Consider the following 13,522-nt stretch of genomic DNA (forward strand, 5'->3'; position numbering starts at 1 on the left):
AGACCAGACCCCACACCAGCAGACTGGTCCTCTTTTTATTGGAAGCAGAGCAGTGGTGGTCCCACAGACCCCATCAGATCCTGCAACAAAGGGAGGACCAACCTCCATATACCACCAATGAGCCCAAGGCCAATGAATATCTGTGAGATATGGAATACTGAGGGTTACCCTCATCACATTCTGCAGAGGGGGGCTAATCATTTTGCGTTATGCCACTGAAGCAGAGGGAAAGAAAGAGTAACTGTTTCAAACAATATTACACTGTGGCAAGTGAGCTCCCTCGCACCCTATCTTCTAGCCACCAAACCTCACATCAAGGACCATCTTCAATCCATACTCACTAACATCCTTTCCTAATCACTCAGCCTGCTAATGCTGAAAAGAGCTACATCATAATTGGTCTATTCTGAATTACCTTAAGAAAAATGATAATTTAATAGGGTCCTACTACAATTCTCTACATGGTCTTTGATAAGCTAACTGAAATCAGCAATTTTCTCAAAAATCAGGAACTTTGGCTTCCACAGGACTTTAATTTCAGAAAGTTAAATTATGTGCACCTCAGTGTATAATCTCATCACACTGTAGAGATGGCTGCCAAGTGGGTCACTGAAGAGCAGCATGCTCCTGGACTTTCTGTAACCTTACCAATATGTAAGAATCTCAGTAATTAGCAAACCTGTCCTAGCACAAGAGCTCCTGAAGTACTCTATCTTTGTCCATGAATTATGCAAACATGGTAGTTTTTAAGTCTACTATGCCTTGTCTCCTGCCGTGAGCCTCCTGTTCTATGTTGCTACTACTTGTTGATGTCGGACGTGAAGGCAACAGGTTTGTGGAAAGTGATGGTTAACTCCACTGATTGGCTTAGACAAACCATCTGTGAGTGCAAGTTTTTCCTGACTAAGGTTGATAAAGATTTCTAGAAACAACTACTGTCTAACCATGCCAGTGAGAAACCGGATACTTAAGTAGAACTAAAGGATGAACTGATGATGAAAAAGCTGAAAGCAATGAACTCCCATAGATGCCAGCAGTCTAAGAGACGGAGGGAGGGCCATTAATGCCAGCAGTCTAAGAGACGGAGGGAGGGCTATTAATGCTGATTATGCATGTTATGCAGTACTTGCTTAGTTTCCTGTCTAGAGGAAAGTCAGAGACATAATGCTTTTTGGCTGCACCCTGCACCAGGAAACAAGGCATAGTGCGTCCTATTTTACAATGGGCAAGTGAGTGACCTTGCAAGAGAATCTTGAAATGAAATGAGTTTATTGTTATTAGTTAATAAAAACCATCACAATACAAATTAGGTGTACATATAAAAGAAATCCTTTTTCAAATAATCAATTGTCTTAAAAACATGAATTAATATTGCTTCTTTACAGGAAAACTTTGTGGTCTAATTTAAAACATAACATTGTAAGATTCCTTCAGTCATTAATGTGGATACTCTTCACCGTTGTTATAAAGTGGCGTATACATCAGTATAAAAGTCCACAACTCCAAATGTCAACATCCTACTACTATTTTAACATCGTATCAATGTATTGTACTCATATGGCAAGGCAAAATCCTTATGCTATAGTATGCAGTTTACAATTCTGTTTGACTGCTTTGTTGTGAAATTGTAAAAACTTCAGAAGTTTGAAGTTTAGCTGAGGATCTGTAGGGGCCAGACTTCGCATGATGGCTTTTCTGCACGTACGGATCCCTCTTTCATTAAATAAGCGCTTACTGCGTACATTTGTACATTCTGTTTGGGACATATGGTTACCAAATGCACAAAATCCTCGTTTAAAGCATCAAATAGTCTGCACGTATTTATACCGCCATGCTGGTCTGTCTCACAATGATGACAGTTCCCCCAAGCGCATTGCCAATCGTTTTTTCTTGAAATACACTAGATCGGTTAGGTTGCTGGTTGCAATGTGACATAGGTTTGAATTGTCATCTAAGCGTGGGATCGCCGCATAAATGTGCTTTTATACTCAACTAGTGAATACATTTTTCCTGCTTTATTCATGGCTTGGCAGAAAGTAGGATGCGATAAATTCAAGTCCCATAAGTTACACGCATTGGTTAGTTGTAAAGATGATAAGTATTTGTTGTAACTTGAATTTACATCATTATTCACAGATTCCCATAGAGCACAGATTAGAGGGCTGGACTGATTATTTGGTATTTTTTACATGGATGTAATGAAATTATATATTCTTGCTATGTTTTGCTGTGTCAATCCAAATTCCAGACCAATTTGCACGGGAGAAGCATTAGAGAGTAGACGAAAGACCTGTTTGTATGTTTTGATTGATAATCTATCCACCGTTTTGGAGTCCCTTCCATGCATCACCATACTTGCGTAAGTTAGAGATGGAAGCAGTTGTGCTTTGATAACAGAGAGCAATGGTTGATAAGAGGGGCCATCTAATGTTTTTGCAAGTGAACTGAATGAATGTATTAGAGCATTATTTTTCCTAACCATATACTCTGTGTGCATGAAAGTTAACATTTTTATCAAAATTAAAACCCAAATATTTATAAGTACTGACTTCTTCTATGGTTACGTTATCCAGCTTGATTTTTAGTGAGGCAAGAGAATCTGGATGCAAGCATGTGAGGTTTTTCCGTCACTGACAAGAGAAGGGAAGTTGGAAATATAAAAACTGGTAAACGTAAATGCTTTTAAGAGTGTAAGACTCAGATGTGAAAATTAAATAAATTTGAAGCAGCTTGAAAATGAAAACCTGGGTGTTTTCCTCTCGTGGAGAAAGACAGCAAAGCCCACAAATCGCGACATTATCGGGGGCACCCAGGAAAGTGACTGCTGTAGCTTTGGCAGAGCGGTAGGTCACACCCCACACCAGTTTTGCAAAATGCAAAAGATTTAGGAATGTCTCTCCCAGATTCCTTGATGGTTCTTGAACTGCTGGTATTGTACCGGATATTCTTTGCGAACCAAAAAGACATCAATGCAGTGATCTCAAATGAGATAAGACTCTCAAACACCCAATGTGACATCTTAAGAGCAGCATATAACTGAAGCTACCAGGTCTGATCCTCACCAAGAACATTAAAGACCAAACAGACCCCAATCTAATAGGCGCATAAGGGCAGATTGTAAAAGGTACTCCTTTAATAATAATATCCAACTCAGAACTTAAGCTCTATGGGTAACATGTCCCTAATAAAACAGTTCCATACCAAGAGCATCAGTAAAATGTTTTCAAAGTCGTATTTAATAAAGAGGAAAAGCCGGAGCACATGCACTCAAAGATTGGCTAAGATCATGAGACTCTGGAATAAGCTTTGTTTTCACTTGGAGAAGCGGTTTACTCACGAGGTAAGTAATTGAAATAAGCAAGCATCCGAATAGATGATTAAGGAAAGAATGCCAGCTTGGGTCAAAAGACCCCATGCAATGCCGGCAGAAAGGACACAGCTCCAGGTGGTTAAGAGACTTTCAGCAAAGAGAATGTAGGAAAAACACAACATTGAATTTGATCTGTTAATAGATGCCAGGGCATCACTTTGGTTCCCAATAACAGAATAACCAGTATCTTTATAGGACAAGGTGCTCGATCCTCATCACTTGTGGCATGAATCAAGAACCACCAATCAGTCGCTGGCTAATAGTTGCCTCCGCTCCATAGAGCACATTGCCTTTGTCTTGGGTAAGCGTGTGCCTTCTGCCAAACTGGTAGAAACTCTGGATGCGAAAGCAATCCACAATGCAACTTTGGATGAACGTAAAAAAAAGCGGATACTATGGATGTGATATTGGCAGTATGGAAACTGCAGGAGAACATTGTAGAATAGAGATTTACTAACCTTGAAAGGAGCCCAGTTAATAGTAATATGGACATAAGAAAATATATTATGACCATCACACATGAAAGTAAAGCATTTGGACAATCCCTCCAACTTCGATTAGTGAGTCCATCAAAGAGGAAGGAAAGTGAACCTTATCACTAGAGCCAGTTGACTGAGCAGATATTTAAAAGTAAAAATCTGCTGTTCCGTTCACCAAATTAAAGGGGCCCTAGCCCTAACCTATGCTGAGGGATGTTCAGGACTTTGGCATAAGGGAGTAGCTCCTAGAAAAATCATTTGTACCATGACACCCGTTTTGGATTTAAATTCAGAGTATTACACAACTCTGCCATGTACATCCCGAGATATCAACATACGAGAAATAAAAAGTATTAATCAAATAGATTAGAGTTTACAATTATGTTGCATATCAAAGGCTTTAGTAGTGCAATTGATTCAAGTTCCGCTATCACATACCCATAATATTGCAGTGTGCCTATCTAACAGAAATTAATTCATATTTGTATCAATAGTTAGTTTTTGTTGCTTATTGAAAAGGACATCGATACACAGACAATGGAAATAGGAGGCAACTATTGGAACAGGGATTTACAATGTGTCAAGGATGTATGGGCAATGACACTTCGGCACAGAGACGCAGAAGATGGATGTATTGACACAGGTAGGTGAAAATATTTGGAATAGAAAGTGAGTTATACATGGGCACGGGTCAGAGAAAGACACAGAGAGAACGAAGACCATGGTATTGGATGGCATTGACTTTGGGACAGGGAATACCTATTCAGGGGCAGATGTACTCACCTCGAGACCAGGGCCGAAATTTACTAGGATTTTATATCAGGGTTGTGTCACTTCATGGCACAGCCTCGATGCAAAGCTTTTTTATGATTCATAAAGCCACACAAATTTCAATTTGCTTGGCTTTGCGTGACTCTGTAAAAACAAAACAAGTGATGCAACACAGTGAAAAGTGTTCCCTTTTGTTACTTTGCATCAGGCAGGCTTCACATTGGTGGCGAATGGGCGTTCCCGTGCATCCACCCATGTATTTTGACACAAACCCATATTTACAAAGATTTCTAAACAAGGATTTGTGCTAAAATGGTGCACCTGAGTCGGATGTAACGGGATAAAATATTTTTATTTCTTGTTATTTCCACTTTTCATAAGTGCTCCTTTCAGCAGCACACATGCAAAGAGGAAATAGCATCTTACTATAGTTTTTGTGCAGGAGTGTACTCCTTCCTGCATAAAAACTAACCTAACCACACTGAGCACTCTTGTGCATAACGCAAGGGTGTCTGCATTGGGGTTAGGCAGCCACAAGTGAACCAGCGCTAGGAGCGAGCAGAAAGGAGCCATATCTTTGAAAATATGTGGTGCTGTTCTCCTTTCTCTCTTTCATGCAACGCAACGCGGTACAGCAACTTCACTTGCTCCGGTGTGTTGTATGAAATGTTCGTAAATATGCTCCTAGTTTCTAATGTTGATTTTGCCACCTTCCCAAACAATTGTTTGTTTCTGGGCAAATCACTTACCTTATGTGCTCGGAATCCTTTCATGATTCTCAAACTAGATTTCGTTTGGGTTATTGCACTGAGACAGCTTTGGTTGAAGTGGGTGAATCTATGAGAAGGACTGTTGATGCTGGCGCATCAGCCATATTAGTCTTGTTATTTCTATCAGCAGCATTCGACACAGTAGCACACTCAATCCTGTTAGATAGACTAAATCAGCTAGGCAATCGGGGGTGGCACTCTCCTGGATCCGGTCCTGTCTTAAAGACTGTTAGCAGCAGGTCTTTCTCCAACCATTTAAATCTGCATCAAAACCCTTATTGTGTGGAGGCCTTAGGGCTATGCTTGAAGTCCGTTGCTCTTTAATATCTACTTGGTGCCGCTCTCGACTCTTCTTGCATCATGGGGGTGGGGGGGCGGGGAGTAGTTTTCTATGCGGATGATACTCAGTTGGTGTTCTCGTTTAAAGAACAATCCATGGCTGCCTTCTATAAATTCAAGGAGTGCCTGAAGGACATTTCTAGATGGATGAACAGTAATTGCCCGAAATTAAATATAGACAAGACGGAGGTCCTGTTTGTAAGTCAAGCTCCCCCTCCCCCTGCATGCCTCTGGTGGCCTGTCGTACTGGGCTTGCCGCCGGTCCCGGAGAAGACAGCATGAAATCTGTGCATCAAGTGGGAAACGGATCTATCTTTTACGGCTCAAGTACGGCAGATCTCATCAGCATGCTTTGGGAAGCTGAGAATCATAAGTAAATTCCTTTACTTACTGCCGGAGGACAGCCGCAGGATTATAGTCCATGCGCTAGTGACTTCTCAGTTGGACTTCACCAACAGTCTGTAGCTGGGGTTGCCAGCCTACCTGATTTATAGGCTACAGATGTTTCAGAACGTGGTGGCAAGGCTAATTCGATGGGTTCCTTTCCGCCATCATATTTCCTCACACTTGAGACAGGCACACTGGCTTCGGTAGCTAAGAGGATAGAATTCAAAGCACTGACCTTGGACTGCCGAGCCATCAATGACATGGGCCCAGGTCTACCTCTCGCTCTACCTCCCTCTCTACCTCTATTACTCTACCTCTATTACTCTACCTCTCTCTCTCTCTCTCTACCACTCTCCCTCTCCCTCGCTCTACCTGTATGTCTCTCTCTACCTCTCTCTCTCTCTCCCTCTCTCTACTGCTCTCTCCCTCTCTCTACTGCTCTCTCCCTCTCTCTCTCCCTCTCTCCCTCTCTCTCTTTCTACCCCTCTTTCTCTCCCTATCTCTCTCTCTCTACCTCTCTCTCTACCTCTCCCTACCTCTACCTCTACCTCTACCTATACCGCTCTCTCTCTACCTACCTCTACCTCTCTCTACCTCTCTCTACCTCTCTATCTCTTTACCTCTCTCACCCTCTCTACCTCTCCCACTCTCTCTCTACCTCTACCACTCTACCTCTCTCTCCACCTCTCTCCCTCTACCTCTCTCTCCACCTCTCTCCCTCTACCTCTCTCTCTCTACCTCTCTCTCTCTACCTCTCCCTCTATCTCTATACCTCTCTCTCTACCTTTACACCTCTACCTCTCTCTCTACCTCTCTCTCTCTCTCTCTCTCTCTCCCTACCTCTACCTCTTTATACCTCTCTACCTCTCTACCTCTCTCTCTCTACCTCTCTCTACCTCTCTCTCTCTCTACCTCTCTACACCTCTCTCTACCTCTCTACACCTCTCTCTACCTCTCTACACCTGTCTACCTCTCAACCAGTTAAATTCCGGGAAGCCCAAACCATCAGTATTTCAAATCTGCGCATGAAACGTGGGTAGGATGAGCCGTGCAGCTCAGAAAGAGATGTTCTTTTTACATCATTTGTATTTAATAGAATTGGGAAGCAGGAGAGCAGTCTCACAGTTAAGATAGGGATTAACATACACTGGTGACAGCTTTTGAATTGGCTTTAAAACCATTCAAAGATGGCTGCAGCATCTACGTGGGATGTGGTGGACTAAGTGGCAGCCGGAGCCATATAGCACTGCTGGTCATTAAAAAAAAAACAGCATTGACATAGCCAATAGGTCTCCCCTTTGGGACCTTATAAGTGTTTAGTTGTCTAGTACAATATGCCTGGTGCAACAACTTCTAGTGTTGCATGGCTAAACACTTATAAGGTCCCAAAGGCGACACCTATTGGCTATGCCAATGCTTGTTTGTTTTTTCCCTCTGTTTCATTGTGGTTGCCAGGTAATCTGCTGTGAATCCTCATATGATTTTTCTCCATCCCCATGTGTTTCTTTGTTTATTTGTTTATTTAAGCTCTTTGTCATATTAGATTTTTTTATTTGTTTATTTAATACTTGTGCTCAATCATGTCGGAGGATGGTGAGGAAGTAAAAATGTTGCCCCCCCCCCGGAAAAATTTCTGCGGACACCCATGCAGGTTAGGCTCTGCTCGTATCAACAGGAATGGACTTTGAGATCTAACTACCAGCGTCTGCTCTGTGTCCCTCGCTATGTTAATACTCAACATGGGGGCAATCAGGACTGCTAGAACTCTCTGCCACCTCATTTGCGCCAGATAGAGTCAAAACAAGAGTTCAGGTAGACTCTGAAAATCTGGCTCTTTAGTCAAGGGAGGCTCTACTGGTTAGCTAGTCCTCTTCTGTAATCTTCGAATAGAGCCGAGACACCTATTTGAGGTAGCGGTGTGCTCTATAAAAGTTTGTTTGATTGAATCTATAAAAATGTATAACTGGATAATGTAAAAAACGTATCCAAAGGAAATAAACAAATACAAGAGTGTATTGTCTCAATTATATGTTCCCACCTGACCGCAACTTACATTTAGTGTGCAGTCTAGTGTCAACTGGTCCACACAAACACAGCGCCTCGTCTTTAAGATGTGTCTGCTGCAAAGAAAGTGTGCTTTCATGCTACTTAGGACTAGGGGTCATATTTATGAGAGCTTTGCATCATGCAACGTTGGACACAAGCCTCTAGGGAAGATTTACGAAGCCACACAAAGCTACTTAGCATGGCTTTGAACGCCCTAAAAAATCTGGAGTAAGTTAACGCAGCACAAATCTCTGCATTCTGCAGCACACATAGAAAGAGGAAAAAGACTCCCAGGATTGCTTTTGTGCAGGAAGGTGCCCCTTACTGCACAAAATGGCACCGGCACAGGGGGAAACAGGAATGTACCATATTGGATAAATACGGCACAATCCTGCCCTTTCCCTGTGATGGAGGGCAGCACAGCAAGGCGATTTGCTGCATTGCCCTGTGCCACAAATTAAATAAATATGGCATATAGATTCTTTTATTTAAGTTTGGGCATTTTATGTCAATCAAACCAAGTGCCATATTTATGAAACTTGTGGCGCAGTAAAGTGTGGTAAGTCACCTTGCTGCGCTGCCCGGCAACACAGGGAAAGGGCAGGAATGTGCCGTATTTATCCAAATAAGTGCATTCTTGTCCTTTACAGGCCATTTGGCAACCTAGTGCCAATGCAGTACCCCTTGCACCATAGAGCAAGATTGCCTGTGTTGTAGGCAGGATTGTTTTTTGGGCAGGAAAGGGCACCTTCCTGCACAAATACAATTCTGAGCTGCATTTTCCTCTTTCTATGTGCGCTTCAGAAAGCAGAGAGGTGTATCTTTTTGGCACATTCCTTGTAAATCTGGAAATGCATCAAAAACCATAGGAGTACCCTCTGCAACGTTCAAGTATCGACTCTCTTGGTTAGAGTATGGCAATGCAGCGATTTATGCAAAAGTGACTTTGCATTGCTTCATAAATCTGACTTAGAGGATTGAGTCTTGCATGTACCATGTTGCGTGGTGCAAAGCTCTCCTAAATATGCCTCTATGTATCCTCTGATATAACACAACAGTGCTTACTTTATTTTGCCAGTTGTTGGTTGCAATCTTTCTTGGTATAGAGAAGATACATATTTGCTCATTATAGCACGTGTCTGACAATCATAAAATACAAGCTTACCTATTCCTCCAGATGTGCCAATTCGGATAATCATAACATCTCGACATTTTGCATGGTGAAGTAATTTAATAAGTTCATGAAGCATAATGGAAATTGAAGGAATTCCCATTCCGTGCTGTTGACAGAAGAATTATGGCAATCATTATGAGAGCATTTGCAGCTTATGTTCATATTTTTAATTGAAGGGAACATAATGCAATATTGTAAAAAGCATTCAGCCACTAAATGTATTCATATTTTAATTTGAGTCAACAATTCTTCGGCTCTGGTATGTAAGAGAGAGAACGCCGCTTCGATATTCTAGCCCTTTTGCTGAGGAATATGCTTCATTTATATATTAATAGTCCCATTAATATCAATGATATCAGGTTCATGCATATGGACGAAGAATTCATGCTGCTAGAATTTGCTCCCATCAAATAAGAGTGTCAGACAGACTACTGTCGCTGTGTAAGGGTGCCTTGATTCACAGTTCATTCCTGCAGCATTAATGAATTGGGATACATGGGACTCCTTATACTAATTACTGCGACAACTGATGAAAATGTTGAGGACATAACACAAAATCAGCATCTGTCTTGAGATCATAAAAATTAATCGGATGGGAGACTAGAATAGATATCCCTGAAAATATCCTAATAATCTCATCCCGCTCTCTGCCCTCAACTACATGGAACTTTCGGATTCTGGCACGATTACCACCATTTTGATATCATGTACCCACTGATGGAGCGAGATAGAAAACAAAATTTTGTTTAAACTCGTGAAGTCACATTTCCATAACATGAATAATAATATTAATGATTTGTGATATATCTTGCTAATACAACTTAGATTAAACTTTACACATGGGGGGACTAACATGTGTGCTCATAAACGTGCATAATTGTTGCATCTTTTTGTTCGTGCAAAATAATAAAATAATTTATTGTTTTCGTTTTTGTCATTACTAACTGCTGCAAACATAAAAGAAGCATGTGCTTGTTTTGCTTTTCCTTGTCTGTGTGATGTCATTTCTACTATTCTAGGTGCACATAAGTCTCATGGATTAATGAAGACGGGTAGATATAAACGCTGCTTTATTTGTTTGCATTTGCTAGGTAACATTAGATTAATCGGGTGGGTTAATTAATTAGTAAATCCTGGGGTGGACACAGAATCTACATTATTTCTTACATTAATACTTTTCTTGTGTTTGTTTTATACTAGAAACCATAAGTTGCCTGCTTTTGGGCCTAGTTTGCTCGAGTTACAAAAAAGCTGAATTTTACTTCTGCAAAAGTCACGAGACGCCCATTATGAAATAAAGTGTTCGTCAAAAGCTGCATTCACAAAGCAAAAACTGACGTGCTATCATCATTCTGTCGGACATGGCCAAGGTCGAAAAAGAACATTTTGTCAGCCCTTAACTTGGCATCCGCGGAAGTCAATTGGAAGCAATGAGAACATTATTATACATTTGTTGCAAACCTAGGAAGCTCCTGGTTGCATTCGGAAAGGACAATGGTCCTTAAGAAAAGTGACCTAATGGAACTTTTGAAATGTGGGTGACATGTCACTTGTCACTCTCAGCCAATGGGACGTCGAAGATTTCTGAAAACTTTCCTTTGCGTAGTTTAGTTAGCGTAGAAAGGTATAAAAAGTCATGTCCCTAGGGATGGGCTGGCTGCTGCTTTCTGACTTTCCGATGAGGGTGAAGTGCTGTCGGACATTGCGTGGAGCACGTAAGAATCCTCAAAGAACTTTACTTTAATTTCTATCTATTTTGCTCAGTTAGGGACTTAGGTTTTAGAAATGCTAAACTTTAAATACTTACTTTAATTTTGATTCACTTGCTTAAATTGTATTTTTCTCACGTTTCTTTACAATCATGCTTGCTTCAATGCTAATAAATTACTTTTATAAAACTATCAATTGAAATACCATAATTTAGTAAATAAAATCTTACTTTTGACAAACAAGCTGGTCTTGGTTATTCAGAAGTGTAGGTTACTATTAGCTAGATCACATCGCCAATGGTGGTCGTTTAAATGGTTAGGATTTATTCTAATAATAATATTCTTTCCGCAGAAGTATAAAATTGTATATAGTTTGTAGATAATGTATATATAGATTTAATCTGACCACCTGATTCAGTAGGCCCAAAAATATGTCAGGTTTATAAATGGGTCCATAATTTAGTATATAATTTTGTTTATAGGTTATGAAGTTGGGTAGCGTTATTTATGATATATTTTCTATAGGCCGCTGGATCAATTCTCTGGTAGCAGAAATTGATGGTTGCTAAGAGTAACCAAGGTAATATGTTGGTTGCTAAGGGTTACTAAAGTGTTATGGTATGGAAATTTGATCGATGTTTTAACACATGTCGAGTTCGTTTTTCGTGCTATCTGTAAGCTATACCGGTATAGATTGTGTGGCGAGAAATTAGTCACGCAAGCCATCTGTTCTGTTTGTAGTGATATCGCCGAGTATCACAAGAGGTATCGCCGTGTACCATAGTGTTGTCGCCGAGCAGCACAGTTTTAGGGCTAGGTGTGAATCTTGAATAGTGAGGGTTTTCTAAGAAATTAAAGCAGCATGAGAATAGGGACAAAGCGCCTTCCATAAAACTCACTGTGATAAGAGTATTAGTTATATCCGAGCTTGAGTGAAGGGTAAAGTAGCGTCGGTGCATGATTATCTATAAACAGGTTAGAGTCCTGTACGGGTACATGTTTCATATCTATAAACAGGTGAGAGCCCTGTACGGATAACGTCGTTATTTTGCTAACGGTGCATGATCTCTATAAACAGGTGAGAGTCCTGTACGGATTTCATGTGTGTTCGAAATTAGGGAATTTTCAGCGTGAAAGTGCGAGTTTGATTTGTATTTTATGTTCAAGTGGAACTCTTAGAACTGTCACTTCGCGGTGCGTTCAGAGCAAAGCGAGTTCATAATTATACGTGTTAGAAGGGTGGGGTAAGGGTTACTCTACTGACAATTGGATATTATCCTTAGTGTGAATAGCGCCGTCTATTCCGAAGTGTGGATACTTGAATGTATGTAAACTATCCTAAATAGTGAAACGAACAGATGATGTCCTTATAGTCATTGTTAAGAATTAATTTACACTGAAAAGTGTTCTTAAAATGGCGCTGTGAAAAGATTTTGTGAAGGAGGAGTAAGCGCCAGGAGTGAGAAACGAGAAGCCGCAGCTGCTGTGTACGTCACAGAGCCGCGCTGGGATTGGGTGACCTACGTCACAAGCTATATTCTGATTGGCTCTTGAATCTCTGACGACCTGTAAGCTGATTGGTCTTTCAGAAAAACTCCATTTTATTGGTTGAGCAGAAAAGTGACGTAGCTCAACTGTCATTGGCTTGTTGGTGTGTTTCGCGCACGGATTGGTTGTTTTGCGGAACATCCCGGAAATATTTTACGAACGATTTTGTGAATTAGATTTAACTCTTAAAAATGAGTTATCATTTTAAACATGTTGAGAAAAAGCCAACATTATTTCAGAAGTTTAAGAATTTATTTTCGCCTGATAAGAAAATCGAAACGCGAGGTGGTAAATTACTTCATAAGTATAAAACACCTGCAGCGTATATGGAAGGTGAATATGGATATCATACTGTCTTATGGTTCGATAGTTGGAAACGCTATACTAAGAACGACGGTGTTTTAACTTGGCCTGATGATGGTTCATTTAATGTAAAAGTCTTGAGAAATTTACGAGAGAAAATGAATGCTCTTGTTCCGAAACCGAGACCAACTCAATTTGAAGCTTTAGTTGAGTGGGAAGATGAGATGTATCAGTTACAAAGAGAAGCTAGTGGAATTAAAAGACCTTCTAAAAATCCACCTTGGAGAAGAGAAACTCATGAAGATAGATTACGAATGTGGAGACAGGGAAACATGAGTGAAGGATTGTATTTAATACAAGAAATGGTAATGGGTACTCCTACAGGGAAATCTATGGAAAGTGAATCTGAGGATGCAGTTATGGAAGAAATATATACAACAGCTAGAAAGAATCAGCCTTTGAGACCTCCTAGATCATGGTCTACTCCGGTGGTTTCTACTGAAACTTCACCGAGTGCACCTCCAATTAATGAAGCTCCTAAACTTTATCCAAACAATTGTGAAATCCTTGAAACTCCTAGAAGACCAGAATTTGATAATGCTCGAAATGAAGGTAGACATTTTACA

General features: G+C 40.6%; 1 protein-coding gene across 3 annotated transcripts in view; it reads right to left on the bottom strand.

The window, feature by feature from the left end:
* UPP2 (uridine phosphorylase 2) overlaps positions 1-13,522 on the bottom strand; it is a 256,997-nt gene that overhangs the window by 72,396 nt on the left and 171,079 nt on the right. For all 3 annotated transcript variants that reach the window (XM_078683860.1, XM_078683859.1, XM_078683858.1), the window contains one exon: positions 9,328-9,442. In XM_078683860.1, the coding sequence (XP_078539986.1) occupies positions 9,328-9,442 (115 nt within the window). The remainder of the gene's footprint in view (positions 1-9,327; positions 9,443-13,522) is intronic.

The sequence above is a fragment of the Lissotriton helveticus genome, chromosome 3_1, assembly GCF_964261635.1.
Source record: "Lissotriton helveticus chromosome 3_1, aLisHel1.1, whole genome shotgun sequence".
Lineage (NCBI taxonomy): Eukaryota > Metazoa > Chordata > Amphibia > Caudata > Salamandridae > Lissotriton > Lissotriton helveticus.